The sequence below is a fragment of the Megalobrama amblycephala genome, linkage group LG2 (assembly GCF_018812025.1).
Source record: "Megalobrama amblycephala isolate DHTTF-2021 linkage group LG2, ASM1881202v1, whole genome shotgun sequence".
NCBI classification, from domain to species: Eukaryota; Metazoa; Chordata; class Actinopteri; order Cypriniformes; family Xenocyprididae; genus Megalobrama; species Megalobrama amblycephala.
Window position 1 is genome coordinate 11,489,564 of NC_063045.1, and position 25,249 is coordinate 11,514,812.

Sequence of the window (25,249 nt, forward strand, 5' to 3'; positions counted from 1 at the left end):
TTTATTTACAAACAGCAGTCTATAAAATCCTGTGATGTTTTTAGCTTACAATTAGTGAAAGTACAGAAAAACATACAATCATAGTTGTATTACAGGTAAAACAGTAGAAATTACTGCTTTTATAACAAGTTTTTGCTATCAATCATGTGCAATTAATATCATGTCCAACAGGCAGACACTAAAAATGTAACTTATGAAAAATGTAACTTATGACTGTAACTGTTATTTTAAGAGACATTTGTATCCTTCAAATAATAATTGTAATGTTTTTGATTATTTGATTAGTTATATTGATTATTTTGATTGATGCACTGTACACTGTAAACAGTGGTGAGGACATCAGTAACCCACAGCCATGCAGAATGAAGTTCCAAAGATACTTTCAAATGTAATATTTTTAATATCATTATTGCCTTTTTTACAGTTAAAGAAGCGAAATGGGTTGACTACAAACTAGGATTTATCACTTTTGTGTGTTAGTCTTTGCTGGGAATCTGCACTCTGCATTGTTCCCTCAGTTTTAGGTGTGTTTTCTTTGAACAGAGATAAAGTCAATATTTGTAGAGGAAAGGACAAACATGGTTTGGTAAGTGAAACGGCGACAGACCAACTATTGATGCGCAAATACAGATCTGTACCTCACACATTTCCCTAATATTCTGTTTCAGTTTTGATTCAGCAGTATTAATGTCATCTCTAACAGACAGATCCGTTGAACAAGGAAGTGGACATTTGAAAGGAAAGGAGGAGGTCTTAAATGAGGGACTGGTGTATGATTTATTAACAAAATCTGAACACCAAAGCCCTCCATTATATATTATGCTCCACTGATACTTGCACAAAAGTACTGGTACTGAACATTGGAAGCATCAGGGAATCACACTTTTTAAGCCCTTCAAACCAAGACCTACAGATTATGAGCATGTTGAAGATGTTATTCAGACCACACTTACTGGAGGCAGGTCAAGTTACAGTTTAAACATTGGGCTCCTCCCTTAGACTTCCATTAACCAGGCCAACATCCTCTGAGTGTAATGGATGCTTTTGATTACTGAGGAAGTTTATCAGTAGAAATGGTAAATGAGTGTGGAAACACTGGCAGACGCTGAGGCTCTGTTGCCTGTGTAACCCAGAATAAAAAATTCCCCCATCTTTTGTGTTTCGTGTGATGCTGATATATATCAAACAGTATGCAAACAAATACAGTTGTCAAAGATATCAGATATCACTGGCCATCTACCGTAACATGGCAACCATAGACCTTATTCACAACATCATCAACGCGACAGCCAGTGCCACAGTTCCTCAACAGACCGACCATACCGGCGTGATGAAAACGATCCTCAACTGGACACGACCACAACGCAGTCCTGAAGTATCAGCAGAGATCGAGTCAACTAGATCATCCATTGTGAAGGCCTCATCGACACGACAGCCAGTAGCACAGTTCCTCAACAAACCGTCCGTACCGGCATGATGAATACGATCCTCAACTGGATGGAACTGAAATAAATACTTTGATTGTTGCGATCCTATCAGACTTATGATAGCAACCTGATTTGTAACAAAGCACTGTTCGCCAGAGGAGAACTGGCCCTCTGACTAAGCCTGGTTTCTCCCAAGGTTTTTTTTTTCTTCTCCATTTTAACACCTATTTGCCACTTGTTTGCCACCTGATGTCACCTGTTGGAGTTTGGGTTCCTTGCCGCTGTCGCCTTTGGCTTGCTTAGTTGGGGACACTTGACATTTGATATTCAACAGTATTCTTGACATTTATTCAACAGTGCTTTGATCTGCCTGCATTGACACTATTCTTGAAGAGCTGCTGTGCAGCAAAAATTATGTACCATTTATCAATGTAAAGCTGCTTTGACACAATCTGCATTGTAAAAAGTGCTATATAAATAAAGGTGACTTGACTTGACTTGACAACAGCACCATCTTTGATTTTTAAGAGGAATGAAAGTGAGGCTGTGATGAATAGATGTACATTCAAACACTGCTGACAAAGTATCTTCCCAATACATTTCAGTAGACAAAATCCTACAGGCAAAATGAGCTGAGGAAAATTAGAAGTTATCTAGGAGCTTTATATAGCTTTTTACAGTGGATGCCATTGAAAATACGACAAGTCTATCCCTCACAGCCTCCTTTTCAAACCTGTCATGGCGTAGGCAAAGCAAGAAGCGGTAAAACACGGAAGCTGTTTCTCTGTACTATTTGTTTAGAGATAGAAGCAAGTTTGGTCAGTCTGAATCATAATGATGACTATAAAGCAAATGGAAACAAGGGAAATTTTGAAAGGCAAAAATCAAATCTTGCAATAGCAGAGGAGATTTAGTACTTAAAGGGATAGTTCACCCAAAAATAAAATTTGATGTTTATCTGCTTACCCCCAGCGCATCCAAGATGTAGGTGACTTTGTTTCTTCAGTAGAACACAAATGATGATTTTTAACTCCAACCGTTGTGGTCTGTCAGTTGTATAATGCATGTCAAGGGGACCTCCATCTATAAGAAAAAAAAAAAAACATGCACCGGTGCGCGAGGTCTGAAAACGCGCTCTGATGCCGGAAGTGATCTAGAACGTCAATGAGTGCGAGAGATCACTTCCGGCATCAGAATGCATTCAGACCTCACGCACCGGATACTCAAGGCAGTTGAACATAATAGTGTTTTAGAGGTAAATATTATATAAATATTGTTTGGTTTCTCACACAAACTGATCGTTTTGTGTCTTAGGACATCAATGTGTCGTCACGAGTCGCAGGGTTTAATTTGGATTTGTCTGTCGTGTTTTTTTTTTTTACTCTTATAGACTAAGTTCCCATTGACATGCATTATACGACTGACATCTTCATTTGTGTTCTACTGAAGAAACAAAGTCACCTACATCTTGGATGCGCTGGGGGTAAGCAAATAAAAATCAAATTTTCATTTTTGGGTGAACTATCCCTTTAAATATTGCATTACATTGCTCAATGTAAAACTAATGGGACTGTATAGAACACTATCTCTCTGATCTACAGGAAACAGTGGCCTACCAGAACCCAAAGTGTGAAAAAAGAGGGGTTTTACAAAATTCAACTAATTTTTCTGTCTGAGATTATGATTCATCACTTTAATGCCTTAATTACAACACATCATTAGTGAATAAAGTGATTCAGAACTGCTTATAAACCATTCTGTTGGCATTACATATTGCAGTATACAGCTCTGCTATCATTAAACTACATCTTATCAAAAACAGCTTTACTTGACATCAGAGGTGACCATGATGTGGGATGATTATTAATGCACTTTGTAGGGGAAGTACAGTTAAACCACATAAAGAGACCGATCTGCTCAATAAAGACCAGGAGTCAAAGTTGAAGTTGACAGAGAGTTTACTGAAGACAAAGTTCTCCACACATCCAAAGGCCGTAGAAAATGAGTAAGAGGATCCAGCCTCGAGCTAACTTAAAATACAGAAACACTAGTACTAATTATCAAATGGGTAATCAGTTGACTTCATGCCTACAGATTCTGATCAACAGTACAGAACATTCTAGCTTATTTAAGTCAATATTTTAACTACCTGCAGAAGCCGATAATTGGTTAAAGCCTACTGATTAATCTGTGAAATAATCAATGATCAGTCGATTAATTGTTTTTAATAATCTTCGATTAATCGATTGTCAATATAATTTCTGATGCAGCCCTATGCGGCATCACATCTGGAAGTACAGGATCAGAACTCGAACTACTTTCTGTATTTTCAGACATGCATTTTTTTTTATGAAAGATTAGAGAAGATAACTGAGTAAAACTCCTTCCACATGAATCGCAGTGATACGGTTTCTCTCCGGTGTGGATCCTCTCATGTATTTTCAGATATATTGATCGTTTGAATCTCTTGTCACATTCTAAACACTTGTAAGGTGTTTCTGTAGTGTGAACTGTCTGGTGCACTTTCAGTTCACTCTCTGTAAAAAAAGTCTTACCACACTCTGAGCAAACATGATCCTTCACACCGTGTCTTTTCTGGTGTAATTTTAAAGTACTCAGCTCTCTAAAACTCTTCCCACACAAAGAACATGCATGAGGCCTCTCCTTTGTGTGAACTTTCAGGTGGTTCTTCAGGGCATCAGTCGTAAAAAATTGTTTACCACACTGGTCACAGTTATATAGCCTTTCGCTAGAATGAGTACGCAGATGTAATTTAAAAACGCTAAACTTTCTGAAACTCTTCCCACATTGATCACATGTGTACGACTTCTCTCCAGTGTGGATTTTCATGTGTCTCTTAAGGTGTTCTTTTAGTGTGAAACTCTTCTCACACTGATCACATGTGTGCGGCTTCTCTCCAGTGTGGATTTTCATGTGTATGTTAAGGTTTCCTTTATGTGTGAAACTCTTCCCACACTGATCACAGGTGTATGGCTTTGCTCCATTGTGGATTTTCATGTGTATGTTCAGATTTCCTTTTTGTGCAAAACTCTTTCCACACTTTTCACACGTGTGCGGCTTCTCCCCAGTGTGGATTTGCATGTGTTCTTTAAGGGTTACTTTTAATCTGAAGCTCTTCCCACACTGATCACATGCATGTGGCTTCTCTCCACTGTGTATCCTCTCATGTATTTTCAGATATATCGACCGTTTGAAACTCTTGTCGCAGTGTGAACACTTGTAAGGTGTTTCTGTAGTGTGAACTGACTGATGCACTTTCAGTGCACCATCTGTAAAAAAAGTCTTACCACACTCAGAGCAAGCATGATCCTTTACGCCGCTGTGTCTTTTCTGGTGTATTTTTAATGCACTCACCTGACTAAAACCCTTTCCACACAAATAACAGACATAAGGCTTCTCCTTTGTATGAACTTTCATGTGGTCCTTCAGGAAATCTGCCCTAAAAAATGTTTTACCGCATTGGTCACAGTTGTGTAGTCTTTCTCTAGAATGAGTAAGCAGATGTACTTTATAAACACCTGACTTTATGAAACTCTTCCCACATTGATTACATGTGTACGGCATCTCTCCACTGTGGATTTTCATGTGATCATTAAGAGCGCCTTTTCGTGTGTAACTCTTCCCACATTGATTACATGTGTATGGCTTCTCTCCAGTGTGGATTTTCATGTGTTCATTAAAGGCTCCTTTTTGTGCAAAACTCTTCCCGCACTGATCACATGTGTAAGGTTTCTCCCCAGTGTGGATTCTCATGTGTTCATTAAAGGCTCCTTTTCGTGTGAAACTCTTCCCGCACTGATCACATGTGTACAGGTTCTCTCCAGTGTGGATTTTCATGTGTTCGTTAAGGGTTCCTTTTTGTGTGAAACTCTTCTCACATTGATCACATGTGTACGGCCTCTCTCCAGTGTGGATTTTCATGTGATCATTAAGGTTTCCTTTATATGGGAATCTCTTGCCACACTGATCACATGTGTACTTCTTTTGTACAATGTATTTTTTCCTGTGTTCCTCAAATTTTCCTTTTTCTGTGAAGCTCTTCCCACACTGACTACATGTGTATGTACTCTCCCCAGTGTGGATTTTCATATGTTCATCAAGGTTTCCTTTTATTGTGAAAATCTTATCACAGTGATCACATGCATACGGCTTCCCTCCACGATGAAGTTTTATGTGAAGTTTAAGATTCTGCTCGCATGAGAAACTCTTTCCACACTGAGAGCAAGTGAAACAAATTTTGACATTTCTTTTCAATGAGGGACTCAAGGATTTTTCTTCAGTTTTGACTTGATGTTTCTCCCCTCCTTCAATCGGTACTTCAATCTCCTTGTTCTCTTCTTTCAGGTCTAGAACGAAAGCAAAAAAATTAAAAAGTTTTGATTTTTTGAAGTCATAGAAAGAAAGAAATGTAAAAGGACTACTGAGAACTACTGAATATGTTTTACCTACATTTAACATGAACCAGGTATAAATGTAAACTAGTCTGGACAATATTTAGTCTGACATTCTGATGTTTGTCATCAGCATGAATGTTTCTCAAACCTCCTTTGATTCATTGAAAATTAAAAGTTTTGTACCATTTTGTACCCAGTTCATGGAAAGTTACCTGGATATTATTTGCTTCAAAGCTAAAATACAGAAGTACGGAAGAGGAATAGGGCCAAGCAATAATAAAAAAATAAAACCATCTCGAGATTAAAGTTGTTAAATTACAAGAAAAAAACTCGTTAAATTTCGAGAAAAAGTCGAGATAAAATGTTGAGAATAAAGTCATTAAATTACGAGGAAAAAGTTGTTCGATTATGAGAATAAATTTGTTAAATTATGAGGAAAAAACTCGTTAAATTCCGAGAAAAAAAGTTGAGATAAAATGTTGAGAATAAACTCATTCAATTACGAGAAAAAACTTGTTAAATTTCGAGAAAAAAGTCGAGATAAAATGTTGAGAATAAAGTCATTAAATTACGAGAAAAAAGTCGTTTGATTATGAGAATAAATTCGTTAAATTATGAGGAAAAAACTTGTTAAATTTCGAGAAAAAAAGTCGAGATAAAATGTTGAGAATAAACTCATTAAATTACGAGAAAAAAGTCATTAAATTATGAGAACAAATTTGTAATTGTTTTTTTTGTTTTTTTTAAATTATTGCTTGGCCCTAATCCTCTTCCGTACAGAAGAATATTTGGGTTAAATTGAACAAAAATAAATTAATCAGTGTTTCCCATGAAGTCCCGGACCGGCATAGTCTAATCTTTGCCACCAGTTTCAAAACTGAAAATATAAATCATGAAAACATAAATGTCTCTAACATTGTTTTGCACCATTTCTTTGGCAAAGTATCTGTCAAATGAACTAAAATTGAGTGAAAAATAAAGTGCAATATTGCTTTGTGTCCTTATCAAAAAGCAAAAGGCTGCGATAAATAAGTAGGGTTTCCCCCTTATAGTCAACTAAACGTTAGTCGGCGAGAAGAAGCTTAGTTGGCCAAAAAAATAACTCCAAAGCAAGTGGTGATGTCACACCGTCCATGAGGGACAGATAGTTAACGGCGGGTCCTTGTGGTAGAGGTCTTCACAAGTCCATTTGGATCCGAAAACCTGAGAGGGTTTGGGTCCAAAACTTCAACGAGTGCCATTGGACACATGTCGGGTTCAGTATCATTGGCCTTGGGTAATTTAAAATAAATGTGCTTTTTCCGAATGGACCCAAGAAGACCCAAATTCTTTTAAACTATGTTGGGCATTTAACAAAATTGTATTATTTAAAACAATTCTATGACAACGTTATCTCACTTTTTGTAAGTTCTCTTTGAATCCGCGCTTTTATGTGCAATGGCTTATACACATGGTTGCTTCCGCAGACTCGATTCCTCCACATTTTTGCCTACCGTTAAAAAAGCGCCGTCAGCATGGATTAAAATAAACTTTAATCATCTTATAGTCAGGTAAATAACATTACGCCAAAAGTTATAGTACGTAATGAGGTTACAGTGATGAGTGATTGGCATTTCAGCACTTCAGCACATACTTGCGTGTTCACATCAAGTGCTTTTTTCAGAAACGCGCATAGAAAAAGGAACAAACATTTGTAACCTCACACAAAAATCTATATTATAGCTATAAGATACATCAGGAAAAGCCACTCGCTTCATTACGCTGCTTGTACATGCAAAACTTTTCTTCTTTGTGTGCAGAAGCCCTTCACCAGAGATGAGGCAAATAGCGTTGCAGACAACATAAATCCAAATCCACTGGTCCAGCCGAACTCAGAAGTAACTTGTATCCATCAGGCAGGCAATAATATAAAGTAATAATAAATAAGTAAATTAATAAATAAAAGTAATAGAGCAGCAGCCAAATCAGTCAGCAGGACACCAGTGTTTTTTTTAAATGCTGTCAGGTCGGGTCGGACTTGGGTCTAATTTAAACGGGTCTGTCTCGGGTCATGTTTTCCTTTTAAAAAAATAATTTATGCACGTCAGATTCGGGTACAGATTTAAGAACCCGAAAAGACCTCTACCTTGTGGTAATAACAGTATAATGGGCAGGAAATCCAAATGTTTGCCTATCATCCATCAACATAAGATATAGCTTATATGACATATACGGAACATAGTGTGCCAAAGATGATGTCTGTATCTGTAATCTAATTTGCATAAAGAACAGAATACCATGTTCAGATGTTACTAGAATAATTGGTTCAGAAGCTATAGAATTGACAGTAATAAATTTCCCACTGACCTATAAGTACTAGTGTTTCTGTATTCTAAGTGATTTCTCTTTTTACTCATTTTTTACAGCCAGTGGAAGTGTGGAGAACTTTGTCTTCAGTAAAATGTCAACTTATTGAACTCATCATGGACTTCATTAAGCAGATTGGTCTCTTTATGGGGTTTGACTGTAAATTCTCCTACACTAAGGTCTTATAACTACGCAGTGTGAAAGCAAAGCCCCTTTTAACTATGATTATTTCACAACTCTTATGATTTTTCTAACTGCACTAAATCTGATGAACTGCATGAAGTTTTATAACCTTGTTTAATAGTCAAGAATAAATACCAACCTATTTGTTCTTCAGTATCTTCCTCCTTTATTCTGCAGGGTTCTGGGTCATTCATGTTTCCACTGTTCATTCTCAAAATCTATCTTCTTCACTTGTAGACTGATGGGAATAGTCCAGCATTTACTGGTGAATTGCTGTGGAAGAAGCTTCACTGAAGCAGAACTGCCAAAAACAAACATAAATCAGTAATCAATTAATGTTGATTCACAAATTTTAAACATGTTGTTTTACTTTATCCAACTATCGAAATGTAAAGTTATTTACAAATTCACAGTTTTAAAACAAATTCACACATTATACATCTGTTTTGTCTGCTGATCAATCTATTTTTTTACATTATCGTCTTATTTTTTGACATTAAGAGTCATTTGATCAGCTGTTAATTGTGACACTTACTGTTATTAAAAGGAGGGGTAAAGTAGTTTTTCAAAAACACCGTTTGGAAGTTAGTCGATCCGACACCAACAACAAACGATTCAGCATTAGAGTATGACGGCTGAGGAGAAAGAACGAGCAAGAGGGAGATTTGAAGAAAGACTGTAGAAAGAGAGATGATGAGACACAATACAAAAGAGCTCAAAAGAATATCACTGGAATGAAGGTTTTTGACTGGGCAAGTGTTTTAGGACCCACATTACTATTAGAAAAGCTTTCTAGTGCTGGAGAGAGCTAAGCAGGAAGGCCTGAAAACAGACACAGAGGCTGCTTGGGTTTGAGTGTCATTGTTTGTCTGGAGCTGCTGTGCTGTTGGTGACTAACAACTAACTCTTGTTTGTATTTTCTCTTTTGTACAGTACATTCATTTTTTGTGCTTCCTTGTCATTCATTCATCATCTGCACTTTATTTTTCATGCAGCATTTTGTTGCTTGTCAGCTGTGATAAACAGACATCCACTCTCGCAGTGAGTGTGTAACAGTGGCCAGATAGTGAGAGTTGTGCAGGTAAACCACTGCACACTGTAGCATCATTGTTAGTGCACTCGCCTCTAGGGCTAGGTATTGCCCAATTTCCATGATTCAGTTCGATTTCTATTCACATGTTTGCTATTCAATTCGATTTGATTCCGATCCGACTTGATTATTTTGGATGTAGTATATCAAATACAATACATGGCACATTTTCTAAAGGAAAAAAAATCTCTCAGCTAATGCTGTAAACTACACATGGGAGTCAGTTGGTACTACTATAATAATATTGAAGGTTAAAATTTAACTTATTTATATACAAACACTTAAATTACACAATTTATAATAAATAAAGTTTAAAATGACATAATCATATTTCTACTCCAATTCGGTTCTTTTTTTAAAATATAAAAATTTAAATCGTGGCTGTCATAACTTACTTATTCAAACAAGCATTAAATATTGAAGAACATGAAAAATGATAATGAATATGTAACATGCATATATTTATCAGAATGCTCCTCTCTAGAGTTCATTTCTCTAGCTGACTAATGAGTTTATGGTCACTGAATATGTTTTTCTGAGGTAAATGTGACATTACGTGACATTATTTACAAGCTGTTTTATTGACGTCTTTCCGTTGTTGAAACACTGAGCACAACACATGACACGAGACATGATATGGATTTCGGTAAGTTGTACTGTATCTTTTAACATACTTTTAGATGTTCATTCATGTTTATTTTATGCTGTAACTGGTATTAAACAGAGAGGATAAGTTCACGTGCGCTCCGTGCTGCCGCTTCTCATGAACTCAGGTACTACAGCGATCTGTCACGCCATATTTAACAGCTCCAAAATGGTATTTATTTTAATTTCATAATAAGATGGACATGATTTGAGACTTTGCTTCATATCAAAAGTATCAAAGCACAAAGATTATTGTGATTTATTAGATGGGAGGCGCGCTAAATGTTCTGAAAACAGACTAGACTAATCGATTCTTGGGATTTAAGAATCAATATTGTTTCGTAAAAATAAGAATCGATTAAAATCGAGAAATCCATATTTTCTACCCAGCTCTACATGTCTCGCCAGCCAGCAGCGAACGGGCTAGGGTTCGAGACCGACTCGGAGCAGGGTGTTTAGGATTAGAGGGTGAGTTCTGGAGACTTGGGTAAAGTTGGTTTTATATTCGCACATTCGGCCATCCGTATTCAATAGCCTTGTTAATCACACTACATTGGACATTCAGTGGACATTCACAAGTAAATATGCCATTAAAACAATACTTGCCTATTTTGATCGACTGTGAAAAATGTTGTAAGTTGACAATTGTTGGTTGTCAATATCATGTCGCTGCTTAAAATTCACAAACATTAATTTATTGCACATTTATTGGAAAGTCGGAATTTATCAGAAGTCCGAATGTGCGAATATAAAACCAACTTTACCCAAGTGTTCTGGAGGCAGAGCAATGAAGAGATTGGTGGGTTTGTTTTGGGTTGATTTCAAATAACAATGTCCAACAGCCTTTTTGAAAAACTACTTACCCCACCTTTAAGTCTTTTCAGGGAGATAGGGACTGTTTAATTAATCACAGTTAAATAACTACAATACATATGTCCACATGAACAAATATAGTTACATTTACAACTACAGTCATTGCATACAGTCATTTAAAAAAAAAAAATCAACTTGTTGCTGTTTTGTAGGGACAAAAACTGTTCTCTCTTTAAAATTAAAGAGCACGACCAAACAATATTTTACTGTTTATAAAGTCAAAATTATTTGTCTGCATATTAATGTACCTATTGTGGTCATTCTCGATACAGATTCGGATCATCATGTGACATTCAGTAACAAAACCCTGATCGCTCCAAATATCGAAACAATCACACAGGCGAACATGCAAAAACACAATAATCGCTCAGGTCTTTATGAATTTAACATTAGTTCCTCACATTGTTGCCTGCTAGGCTAAATATTTATTTAAGTGCAGACGCCAGGAAAAAATGCACAAATAGCTCTGTACCAGATGAAAACATACAGAAATGACCCTGTAAAATTTTGCTTTAACATACTGTTTTTTTAAAATAGTATAAATATACGAAGCAACGTGAACTTCTTACCTCACATCACAACACTAAACGCTGTGATGGCGCCAGGCAGTGGCGTCATCAATGCGCGGCGAAAATCAACAACAAAAAACTGGCTGTCCGTGTGTCTCAATCAGCTCCCCTAGTTCAGTAGTCAGGGCACTGATCAGGGAATCAGCCACATTCACTTTCATGATATACTGATTCACGACCTAGGGAACTAGGGAGCTGATTGAGACGCAGGTTGTGTTCGGAGTGGCAAACTAACCTACTGCAAGGTGTTTTTTTAAGAATAGTGTGGGAAATAATATATACAGTATGCAAAAAAAAAAAAAAAAAAAAAGGTTTCAGAGTAGTACACTACAGTGGTGTCACAAGACAAACACTGAACATTAATTCAGCTGTCCAGGTTGTTACCTTCAAATAAATGTGCTAACCACATGTTGCTTATGGCTCTTTTTCTGACTCCACATAATTAAAGTTAATTTCCACATTATCTGACTTAAATGCTTTAAAATTAGTATTGGGCTTTTATATGATGCTGAATATTAAAGGTAAAACAGTTCATGAGACAGACAGCCATTCAATCTCATTCAGTGAGGTGAACTTATTAGGCATTTAAATTTTAAAAGAGCTTTCAGGAAATGTAAAACATGAAAATACCAATTCATAATACTTCTTTTGCATCTGCATTTCATAATAATAAACTACATGATGTAGAATTACATGACTAAGATTAGTGTAACACAGCATTTAGCCTAATAAAATGCAGAAATCAGATCACTGTCAAAACTAATCAGATAAATCCAACTTTATTTAAAAAAAAAAAATTAAATCAGGGTTAATCGTGTGAAAAACATACAGGAATCATAACTCCTTTACTGCGTCTCTGATATCTGCACACACTTCTCCAGCACATGCTTTCTTGTGTCACACACTCACATAATTTAAAAACTAATTGTTTTTGTTTTTTTTAGTTGCTCTTGTAGGAGAAACTTTATCTTGAGTTGATCTGAAATGCACATTTGAAACTGCTGGCCATAAAGTTTCATTTTGTTCACTGTGTCAACTTTGGATAATGTTTCTTTGTTCCATCTCTCGTAGCAGCTGGTCACGGCAGATTAATTCAGAAAGATATTGTTTGATGCATTGCGACAAATTTGGTGAGTATGCAGCGTTGCTGGATCTGAAGATGAATGCTTACTCTGATTTTAGACATTTGTTTTTAGTATGATTGAGTAGAGAATTCAACCAAGTGAAACTTTTCCCACACGGAGGGCAGTGATATGGCTTTTCTCCAGTGTGGACTTTCATGTGACTCTTACAGTGTCCTTTTCGTGCAAAACTCTTCCCGCACTGATCACATGTGAAAGGTTTTTCTCCAGTGTGGGTCCTCTCATGTGTTTTCAGGTGTTCTGACTGACGAAATCTCTTGTCACAGTGTGAACACTTGTAAGGTTTATCTCCAGTGTGGATCCTCTGGTGCCGTTTCAGTTGACCACCATCAAAAAAGATATTCCCACAATCAAAGCACATATAATTCTTCACACCGCTGTGTCTTTTCTGGTGTATTTTTAAGGAACTCAACTCACTAAAACTCTTCTCACACAAAGAACACATGTAAGGCTTCTCCTTTGTATGAACTTTCATGTGGTTCTTCAGGTAATCTGCCCCAACAAAGTTTTTTCCACATTGATCACAGTTAAATGGTCTTTCTCCAGAATGAGAACGCAGATGTGATTTTAAAGTGCTTGAATGACTGAACCTCTTCCCACATTGATCACACATGTACGGCTTCTCTCCAGTGTGGATTTTCATGTGTTTCTTAAGGCCTGCTTTTTGTCTGAAACTCTTCCCACACTGATCACATGTGTGCGGCTTCTTTCCAGAGTGGATTTTCGTTTGACGTTTAAGACTTTGTTTGTTTGGGAAACTCTTTCCGTACTGAGGGCAGTTGAATGATTTTTTGGCTCCACTTTTCAATAAAAAATTACTTTCACTCCATGAGCAACTCAAAGACTTTTCTTCAGTTTTGACATGATGTTTCTCCTCCGCTTCACTCAGTTCTTCACTCTCTTTCTCTTCTTTAATCAGGTCTAAGATGAAAGAAAGAAAGGTTTAATTTTCTGTAAATCATAAAAAACAAACCCTGATGTAATAGCAAAAAAAGAACATGCTACACAATTATTATTATTTTGATGCATTTATAATGGAGATTGACTGTTAAACGGATTTAACAATATTTTCCCCCAATATTTAAGTATTTCTCTTTAATCAGATATAGGGTCACAGGGATGCTGGAGCCTATCCCAGTGTGTCTGGTGGCAGGCAGGGATTTTTTTTCTGGATTTACACAGTATTAAAGTAATTACACAGGTAAAGTAACTAAAAATAGTGCTCTCAGCATGTATTTCATAATCTAGACTGACAATATTATGCAATTAAAAAAAAATTATAATTATGATGACATCCCATTTGAGATGGACACTAATGCAATTATATATTTACCGTTTTGTTTGTTGACAGCTCCAACTCCTGCGAGGACTTCAGATGGACTATTCAAATTGTTACTATTATTTCATCAAGTGATATAGAAATAAATGTGAATTGAAAGGTAACTTGACAATTTGTTGAAAACAAAAACTAAAGAAAATTGAGTTTCAAGCTTTTATGAACCCAGTTCATGTAGTTTGTCCTGTATATTATTTGGTACTTTAACTGTTATTTCACAGCTCTTGTGACTTTTCTAAAGACAACCAAAACATGTATTCACCATTACCACTGATGAACTGCTCTAAGTTTTATAACCTTAATGTTCTTCAGCATTATTAATGAAGAATAAAGAATAAACACCAACCTATTAGTTCTTCAGTATCTTCCTGCTTTATTCTGCAGGTTTCTGGATCACCGCTTTGTTCTTCAGGATCTTCCTGCTTTATTCTGCAGGTTTCTGGATCACCGCTTTGTTCTTCAGGATCTTCCTGCTTTATTCTGCAGGGTTCTGGATCACTCATGTTCTCTGTGTTCAACTCTGTCTTCTTCACTTGAAGTCTGGTGGGAATACTCCAGCATTTATTTGTGAATTCTTGTAGGAGGAGCTTCGCTGAAGGTGAACTGCTGTGTGGTAGGAGCAGATCTGCCAAAATCAAAAATAAATCAGTTATTGAATTTCCTTAATTCACTTTTTTTTTTTAAATTAAGTCCCCCAGTGAAAATCAAGTTTCTAATTTTGTTTATATGTCTGTGTGTTGTTTTTAATATGCTTTAAGACAAACCATGTGCAAATTCATAAGCCAACACCATTGTGGAGTATTTTCTCCTTAGAACTGCAGTGTACGTTCATCTACTGGAAGCTAGTTATTTTAATTTTTAAAGTTTTAAATATGGATATTTTTTTTACAAAAACACATCGCTTCAAAAGGCGTTCATTTACCCCCTGGAGCCGTATGGATTACTTTGATTATGGATGGATGATTTTTTTTTTTTTTTTTTTCATGCGGGCTCCCATTCACTGAACAGGTGAACTTCCCCTGTAAGACTGTAATACTAATGTGAGGGTCTGTGTAAAAACAATAGAACAAAAATGCAAATTGAATAAAAAGTGCTTTAATTTTCTGGTAGCCTAGAAAGAAGTACTACAGAAATTAAAGCAATCAAATGTAATATAAAACACTGCGTAGTCTTCACTCTATGAATGTGTGGTCGATTTTCCCCTACGCACCTGACTTAAGTTAAACTGGGTGTCTCAGGCACATATGAATTTATACTCTACTAAGCATACTTCAATATCTGTTCGAGTCGGTCGACGTCTTGACCCTTTTTGAGCACTATCACTTGAGAATAGGATCTTTAGTGCTCCACTAAACACTATCACTTGAGTATGGAAGTAAGATTCTCTAGTCTGCTGCACAGCCTAAAAACCAAACAGACTCCAGACTATGCCTTAGAATATGCTTTATTCACAGCTGGAGGACCTCATATCAATCACAGACAATCCCACCAGTAAAAAAATAAACAACAGCTTATATAGAATAGGAGCAGTTGATCTTTACTATTTTCGAATCCACCCAGCCAATCTCTGGGTCTGGCAGTACCATTTTTAGCATAGCTTAGCATAGTTCATTGAATCTGATGAGACCAATAGCATCTCGCTCAAAAAAATGTATTTAAAACTTGACTCTTCTGTAGTTACATTGTGTGCTAAGCCCAGCGGAAAATGAAAAGTTGCGATTTTCTAGGTCAATATGGCTAGGAACTTTACTCTCATTCTGGCGTAATAATCAAGGAACTTTGCTGCCGTACCATGAGTGCAGCAGGCGCAATGATATTACACAGCGGCTATGACCCCCTGCTTTCACAGGGACTGTGCCTTACAACCATGGAGACATTTGTGAGAGACGCTGTGTAATATCATTGCGCCTCCTGCACTCATGGTACGGCAGCAAAGTTCCTTGATTATTACGCCCGAATGAGAGTATAGTTCCTAGCCACATCGGCCTAGAAATCGCAACTTTTCATTTTCTGCCAGCCTTAGTACACGATGTAACTACAGAAGTTTCAAATAGGAAAAATATTGAAACTCTTTGGTCAATTCTGAGCGAGATGCTAATGGTCCAATCAGATTCAATGAACTATGCTAAGCTATGCTAAAAGTGGTACCACCAGACCCAGAGATCGGCTGTATGGATTCGAAAATGGTAAAACTCAACTGTTTAACTCTAGGGGAGTTGGTAAATGTGCCTATTTTGAAAAAAAGTGGAGTGTTTCTTTAAAGTTGTGATGAAACAGAAGTAGCAGAATGGAATGGGTTATCCAAAAAAAGTAGGACACGCACTCAGTTAAATACATTGTATGTGCAATAGGCAAAAATAATCTTCATCAAAAAGTTACATTCTCACCACAGCTCCTTTCTGATCGGGCAAACTGACAGTGTTACAAATAACCCTGTGTTACAACACTCCCCCATCTCCCCTAATTATTTTTCATGGTCTATTTTTCTCCACCCACCGAAGTGCCCACAAATATTCCCATAAGCCATGTAGTGAAGACTGACATTATTTGATACTCACTTTCCATTTTTATCTGTAACTGCAGAATACTTATTCCTTTCACAGCAGTGTTCAGATTCTTGAGCAATCGGTCACCACCATGAGACCAAATCAAAGGCAGATTATGAAAAATGCACCAATATTCTGTTCCCAACAAAATCAAACTTCTACAAAGTAACATATCAAATATAAACAAAGGCCTGTTCACACCAAAGACAATAACTATATTAGCATTCACACCAACGGATGAGAACAGTCTGTTTATTCTAAACACCTGCCGCTTTAAATGCTCAAGCTGTTTAAAGTCATGTAGTTTTTGATTGTCAGTGTTTTTATCATTTCATCAGCTGAAAAAAAAAATTCTGATAGTGATTCCAATGATGTTGTCTGTGTCGTTATTATAGTTGTGATGTGGACTTCTCTATTCTCTTAGAATTAAAACAATTATTAAACCTTAGTAATAGTTATCATCCATCTTGTGAACAGGTTTCAGGCTGAATCGAGCTGCTTGTCTTTATTCCAGCTGCTCTCTTTCTGCTAATATGAGCAAAAGAACATTTTGTAAAAAATTCTACATTCCTTCATAAAAGAGATTAAATGAACTAAGAGTCATACATTTGCATTACATGAAGATTAAACAAATTGAACAAAATACAAAAAAAAAAAGTATAATGATTTAATTTATATCATAAAGCAAAATGAGAATAAACATTTGATACTCTTTTGAGAGAAACTCCATCTTTGAGTTGAAACTGCTGGTCTTGAAGATGAACTTTGTTTTGACTGTGACAACTTTGGATGTTGTGATTTTCATGTCACATGCACCGTTTGCTGAGGACGCAGCATCGCACTTGAAAGGGCTGGATCTGAACGTGAATTACTGTGATTTCTGACATTTGTTTTTCGTATGGCTGCGTAGAGAAGAAAAATGAGTGAAACTCCTTCCACAGGGAGGGCAGTGATACGGCTTCTCTCCAGTGTGGATTTTCATGTGTTCATTAAGGTGTACTTTTTGTGTGAAACTCATCCCACACTGATCACATGTGTGCGACTTCTCTCCAGTGTGGATTTTCATGTGTATGTTAAGGTTTCCTTTGTATGGGAAACTCTTCCCGCACTGATCACATGTGTGCAGACTCTCTCCAGTGTGGATTTTCATGTGATCCTTAAGGTTTCGTTTTCGTTTGAAACTCTTCCCGCACTGATCACATGTGTGTGACTTCTCTACAGTGTGGATGTTCATGTGATCCTTAAGGTTTCCATTTCTTTTGAAACTCTTCCCACATTGATCACATGCATACGGCTTTTCTCCAGTGTGGATATTCATGTGTCTATCAAGGCCTACTTTTAGCGTGAAACTCTTCCCACACTGATCACATGTGTGCGGCCTCTCTCCAGTGTGGATCCTCTCATGTGCTTTCAGTTGTCCTGACTGACTGAATCTCTTGTCACAGTGTGAACACTTGTAAGGTTTTGTGTGAGTTCTCTTGTGTTGGTACAGCTCACAAACAGTAGTAAAGGTCTTCCCACGATCAAAGCACATATGATTCTTCACACCACTGTGTCTTTTCTCGTGTAGTTTTAAAGCACTTGGCAGACTAAAACGTTTTCCACACGACGAACATACATGAGGCTTTTCCTTTGAATGGACTTTCAGGTGGTTCTTTAGGGATGCAGCCCACATAAATGTTTTACTGCATTGATTACAGTTAAAAGTAATTCTTTCTCCAGAATGAGAACGCTGATGTGTTTTAAGAGCACTTGCCTCTTTGTAACTCTTCCCACATTGATCACAGGTGTATGGCTTCTCTCCAGTGTGGACATTCTTGTGTCTCTTAAGTGATGCTTTTTGTGTGAAACTCATCCCACACTGATCACATGTGTGCGGCTTCACTCCAGTGTGGATTTTCATGTGATGCTTAAGGTTTCCTTTTTGTGTGAAACTCTTCCTGCACTGATCACAAGTGTACGGCTTCTTTCGTGAGTGGATTTTCTCGCGATTCTTAAGGTTTCCTTTTTGTGTGAGACTCTTCCTGCATTGATCACATGTCAAAAGCTTCTCTCGACTATGAACTCTCATGTGAGGTTTCAGACTTCTTTTGTATGGTAAACTGTTTCCACACTGAAGGCATTTGAAAGATTTTTTGGTTCTTTTCAATAAAATATTACTTTCAGTCTGTGAGCGACTCAAAGATTTTCTGCGAGTTTTGACATGTTCTTCTGCTTCACTCAGTTCTTCACTCTCCTCGTTCTCTTCCATCAGGTCTAAAATTAAAGTAAAAAGCTTATGCATTAGCATCATTCCCTCAACCCTGTCATGATATAATTTTCCTCTTTTTAAAAAACAGAGAGGTAGAGAGATACCAGCGACAGTGGTATGCAAAAAAAAAAAAAAAAAAAGTTTTACATGAATATTGGGACAGTTTGGAAATTAAATATAATATTTTTCAAATATGGAAACGCTTGGATTCTTGTCGAATGAGGATTACTTACGCCCATGAATTTAGATCAATCTATATGTCAGCTTTGTATTAATATTGGGATCTGGCTATATATAAGCATTTACTAGTGAATTTTACTGGACACACCATGTGTTCGTAGGCTTCAGAAATATCTCATGTTTTTTGGTCTTCATCGCTCCTCATTTCATACACATCGGTAATTCAGTTTTTCGGTTGTATTCAGTTGTAGCTTATTTGATATCAGAGTCAAGTGATATTTTGATAGATATTCATATCAAACACTTTATTTTTGTAAATACATGTTTATGTGTATAAAACATTCAGTCATGTGACAGACTAATGTAACCCCTGTAATTTCATTATGAACCCCTAGGGGTTTCACAGACAAGGCATAGTTTGTAACCATACATTATCCCCCGGTTTGAGACTAGTCACAGACTAAAATGCATGTTTGAGTTGTTTTAAATGAAAGCAACTTGCACTGACATATCTTAAAATATATCAGGGCCATTGTTTTGTCTCAAAATGCACACTGGTAATGTGTTTTTCTAAGGCACATTTATAAAAGATACTAATAAGGCCTAATACTGGCTTAATCTAAGCCCTTTCTGTGAAACCAGGCCTAAAAATAGCTTTCAATTGACATTGGAAGGTGATAAATCTTACACCGTTAGATAATTAGTTGATTTATTGATTTATGATGAGTTGATATATATGATTTTTAGATCTGCGATCTCTGACCCAGTTTGTTTGCTGGCTTCCATGGCTGTAATTCACTGCATGTGTTTTCCGCCAACTGGCAACTCAGGGTGGTGAGATACTATTTGGAAAATTGGCAACGTGCGGTTTTGCACAGACCAAAACAAAAACAGAAATACCGACACAGAATGCAAATTTCAAAGTAAAATAACTGGCTGTAGCAATGGTTTTCAGAGAAACGAATATGTGAACTGAGCATGTTTAATAAATATCTGGAAGGATATTATGGTATTTTTATGCTTTAGTACAGTCAAAAACTTACAGTGAGTACGGAAAGTATTCAGACCCCCTTAAATTTTTCACTCTTTGTTATATTGCAGCCATTTGCTAAAATCATTTAAGTTCATTTTTTTTCCACATTAATGTACACACAGCACCCCATATTGACAGAAAAACACAGAATTGTTGACATTTTTGCAGATTTATTAAAAAAGAAAAACTGAAATATCACATGGTCCTAAGTATTCAGACCCTTTGCTCAGTATTTAGTAGAAGCACCCTTTTGATCTAATACAGCCATGAGTCTTTTTGGGAAAGATGCAACAAGTTTTTCACACCTGGATTTGGGGATCCTCTGCCATTCCTCCTTGCAGATCCTCTCCAGTTCTGTCAGGTTGGATGGTAAACGTTGGTGGACAGCCATTTTTAGGTCTCTCCAGAGATGCTCAATTGGGTTTAAGTCAGGGCTCTGGCTGGGCCATTTAAGAACAGTCACAGAGTTGTTATGAAGCCACTCCTTCGTTATTTTAGCTGTGTGCTTAGGGTCATTGTCTTGTTGGAAGGTAAACCTTCGACCCAGTCTGAGGTCCTGAGCACTCTGGAGAAGGTTTTCGTCCAAGATATCCCTGTACTTGGCTGCATTCATCTTTCACTCGATTGCAACCAGTCGTCCTGTCCCTGCAGCTGAAAAACACCCCCACAGCATGATGCTGCTTCACTGTTGGGACTGTATTGGACAGGTGATGAGCAGTGCCTGGTTTTCTCCACACATACCGCTTAGAATTAAGGCCAAAAAGTTCTATCTTGGTCTCATCAGACCAGAGAATCTTATTTCTCACCATCTTGGCAAACTCCATGCGGGCTTTCATGTGTCTTGCACTGAGGAGAGGCTTCCGTCGGGCCACTCTGCCATAAAGCCCCGACTGGTGGAGGGCTGCAGTGATGGGTGACTTTCTACAACTTTCTCCCATCTCCCGACTGCATCTCTGGAGCTCAGCCACAGTGATCTTTGGGTTCTTCTTTACCTCTCTCACCAAGGCTCTTCTCCCCCGATAGCTCAGTTTGGCCGGACGGCCAGCTCTAGGAAGGGTTCTGGTCGTCCCAAATGTCTTCCATTTAAGGATTATGGAGGCCACTGTGCTCTTAGGAACCTTAAGTGCAGCAGAAATTTTTGTGTAACCTTGGCCAGATCTGTGCCTTGCCACAATTCTATCTCTGAGCTCTTCAGGCAGTTCCTTTGACCTCATGATTCTCATTTGCTCTGACATGCACTGTGAGCTGTAAGGTCTTATATAGACAGGTGGGTGGCTTTCCTAATCAAGTCCAATCAGTATAATCAAACACAGCTGGACTCAAATAAATGTGTAGAACCATCTCAAGGATGATTAGAAGAAATGGACAGCACCTGAGTTAAATATATGAGTGTCACAGCAAAGGGTCTGAATACTTAGGACCATGTGATATTTCAGTTTTTCTTTTTTAATAAATCTGCAAAAATGTCAACAATTCTGTGTTTTTCTGTCAATATGGGGTGCTGTGTGTACATTAATGAGGAAAAAAATGAACTTAAATGATTTTAGCAAATGGCTGCAATATAACAAAGAGTGAAAAATTTAAGGGGGTCTGAATACTTTCCGTACCCACTGTACATAGAGCATCTTCAATAAAAACTTAATGCGATGTTCTTACTGCCTAAAGCCGAGTTCAGACTGCACAATTTTAGCCCTGATTTTGGCTCGCCGACAGGTTTCGAGAAATCGCCGACAAATGCCCGAAATCACAGGCAAATCGGTGCTCGTTCACGCGAGTGACAATCACGCAGTGTGAAAGAGCAAAGACACGATCTGAGAGAATCACCGATAAGTCGCCGACGCCCGTGAGATATTTGGCATGCTAAATATCTGGACCTGTCAGCGGTTCAAAATCCTGCTGTGTGAAAAGTGTTCTGACTGAAAACTACATCGGCAATGACTGACAGCCAATGAGAGAGCAAGATACAGAGCAGTGGGAGTTCGGGGAGGAGTTATAGACCACAATATCAGCAATATCAATATCACAATATCTCCCCAACCATTTCCTCCACCATATTCTTCTTTTCTTTTTCTTGTTTTCGCTGCAAATCAGCGCACAGGCAAGTCGTACTGCAAGCTTCTTGCAGGCTACCATTTTTAATAATAAACCCAGTCACACGTGAGAACTCTGGTCTTGCACGCGTGATATCGCGTTGTTTCCTTGTCACATCTCCCGTGGGTTTGGTTGTGAAATGTAGTTTGCGTGCCAGACAGAGTTGTCGGTGATTCTTCCTATTGTAAAGTCATGCAGTGTGAAACCTTCTGTCGCCGATCCATTGTGCAGTTTGAACACAGCAGCGAAAAGAACACTGACACCGACTACTTTGAAAATCGTGCAGTCTGAACTCGGCTTTAGATGCAACCATTCTAATGATGGACAAAACAAAAATCTCTGAAATTGCAGGTGAAAAAACCTTGTAACTCCATTTGAGTGTCTGATCATACATAAAGGCACACACCAACTTTGACAACAAAGTGTTTCATATATGTGTATATACTATATACTGAGCATGATCCCCTCCCTTCGGAGACTGGACCACAGGGCAGTATTCCAACATGATAACGACAACACACCTCCAAGACGACCACTACCTTGCTAAAGAATGTCTCCAGACCTAAACTCTATTGAGTATCTGTGGGGCATCCTCAAATGGAAGGTGGAGGAGCGCAAGGTCTCTAACATTCACCAGCTCTGTGATGTCGTCATGGAGGAGTGGAAGAGGACTCCAGGGGCAGCCTGTGAAGCTCTGGTGAACTCCATGCCCAAGAGGGTTAAGGCACTGCTGGAAAATAATGGTGGCCACACAAAGTATTGACACTTTGGGCCCAGTTTGAACATTTTCACTTAGGGGTGTACTCACTTTTGTGGCCAGAGGTTTAGACATTAATAGTAGCAGTTCTACACTAACCTGCAATTTTCGCTGGTTTCAAATTGCACCAGGCTGGATATAACCTGCCATGGTGACATTAACATATCCTCGGATAAACTCCTGAAATCTAACAGCTAATGCCAGCACATTACCTATGATGACTTGACAGCTTAGAGTGGCCATTTTAAAGTCAAGTTGTCAATTCTGCTCAGATATCTTTTTTTGTGTATGTGCTTTTTACCACCGTGGTAAGAATAAAGTATTAACACCAACCTTTTTGTTCAGGTTCCATTCTGCAGGGTTCTGGATCACTTATGTTCTCACTGTTCTTTCATGAACACTCTTCTTCACGTGTAGGCTGATGAAAATATTCCAGCATTTATTGATGGATTGGGAGACACTTCACTGAAGGTGAATTGCTGGTTGATAGGAGCAGAAATTAGGGGTGTCATGATACCCTCTTGTCACAATTCGATACATATCATAATACAGAACTCACAAATACAATATTATTGCAACACTCTAAGATATATGGTAAAAGGATAACAAAAAATGTAGCCTACTGTTGATTAAAATGCTAAATTACATTAGGGGTGGAAATGAATAGGACTTGGTGCTGGTTACCAAAAGCACAGGACAATGGTGACGCCAGAATAAAAATATTCAAGATTCTGAAGCTGAAACACAGATTTATTTTAGATGAGTATGTTTACACTCTGCCACTGTCTAAATATATTTAAAATAATGTGGGCCACTTTTTACTGGTAACACAAGACATTTGGGTTTATCATGACCCACAAATATTCCCCCATTGCATTATTATACATTTTAGTCAACATTATATAGTAGTTTAACGTCGTACTGACACTAAACTTTTTTCTCACAGTCATTTTCAGTCACAACACTTTTTTTTTTTCATTTTCACAAATTTTAAGCATTTGTGTTGTTTGACTATTCATCTATTAAAATATGAAGTTACTGAATTTGTTTTTATATTTTACTACAATTAAAAAATCCAAATAATTAATGTAAAAATTAATTAAAAAAAAAAAACAAGAATAAAAAATAGAAATAAATGTAGGCTTACAGATTTATAAGCAACAAATAAGAGTCCAATTAATTTAAGATTAATTATCACTTATTTAACTTGGCTGTTTTTATATGAAACGTTACGGAGCCCATGGTAAGCCAAAACTTTTGCATTCTCTCTCAAATGTTTTGTCTCTATTGGTTCTTTTTTGCAACCTAAAGAGAACATTCTGTGAACGTTCCCTACAGGTTATTTTTGGGCTAAATTTTATAACATAAAGAGAACGTTCCCTGTTGGTTAATTTTAGGTTTTATAAAGAGAACCTTTCCAGAACAATGCAGTTCTATATTTTATACAGTTCAGAACCTACGACCTCATCCTGTGGTATTCCCCTTCTTTTTTGGCTCATCCCCGTCTGTTGTCACAGTTATTTCATTATCATATTGTTTTCTTTATTAAAAAAAAAGCTTTTAATGGTGGCACACTTATACTTCGATTATTATAATACACTGTAAAGATTATACTTCACAGATGTTGTTAAATAATAACAGTTTAAAAGAATATATGGCATTATTAGATATTTACTTACTTTTGATGATGTTCTTAAAGAGTCCCGCGTGGCTCCTCGCAGGCTTAAATATGAATTATTTAGCAGTAACACTTCAGTGGGGTCTTCTTCATTGCTAGGATGCCCCGTTAACAAGACGTCTCAATTCGAAAGACGCTTTTGCCTCCGAATGTATGGTGCTGTCAAAAGTCCCCGTGTGTATCCGTGCGTATCCGTGCGTTCTCGGTTAGTCTACATTACTGCCAGGGTTGCCAGGTTTTCACAATAAAACACGCCAATTGCTCCTCAAAACTAGCCCAAAACTAGTCCAATCGCATTTCAAGAGGGGGTCCCACGGTAAAAATCGCGTTCTGGGGGGTAAAATCGATGTTTTTGGCGGAGCTCCCCCGGTAAAATTCGCATTCCAGGGGCTAAATATCACGCTTTTTGGGGGGTTGATTCATCCCGCGGCAACAGTGTAAAGGTAGCCCAATTCAGCGGGAAAATTGCCGACATGGCAACACTGATTACTGCCCTCAACCTAGAGATGATGGGCGCGTTTGAAGCACGCTTACTGAAGCCTCGAAACCATCTTTGCGAATCATTTGTCTCGAAGAGCGTATCTCTAGTGATGGGTAGCCTAGGTCATAAACGATTCGTTCATGTTGAATGAAACTTTATGACTCGGAAATAACGATTTGATTCCTTTATTTTGTGTTGGCCGTGCA

At 37.6% G+C, this 25,249-nt stretch overlaps 1 protein-coding gene across 4 annotated transcripts; it reads right to left on the reverse strand.

Annotated features, from left to right (window-relative positions):
* Nucleotides 1-3,367: 3,367 nt before the first annotated feature.
* Nucleotides 3,368-25,211, reverse strand: LOC125263544 (oocyte zinc finger protein XlCOF6-like). Of its 4 annotated transcripts, none has more exons than XM_048182560.1 (8): nt 24,564-25,211; nt 23,218-23,363; nt 16,585-18,828; nt 14,373-14,651; nt 11,549-13,611; nt 8,907-9,006; nt 8,511-8,672; nt 3,368-5,794 (listed from the first exon to the last, which is right to left on the reverse strand). In XM_048182560.1, the coding sequence occupies exons 7-8, from the start codon at nt 8,578-8,580 to the stop codon at nt 3,666-3,668; spliced, it is 2,199 nt and encodes a 732-aa protein (XP_048038517.1). In that variant the 5' UTR covers nt 8,581-8,672; nt 8,907-9,006; nt 11,549-13,611; nt 14,373-14,651; nt 16,585-18,828; nt 23,218-23,363; nt 24,564-25,211; the 3' UTR covers nt 3,368-3,665. The 4 variants fall into 4 exon arrangements, with proteins under 4 accessions (XP_048038517.1, XP_048038518.1, XP_048038519.1 ...); XM_048182561.1 differs by having other exon boundaries at nt 8,907-9,047; XM_048182562.1 differs by lacking the exon at nt 16,585-18,828.
* Between the last annotated feature and the right edge of the window lie 38 nt (nt 25,212-25,249).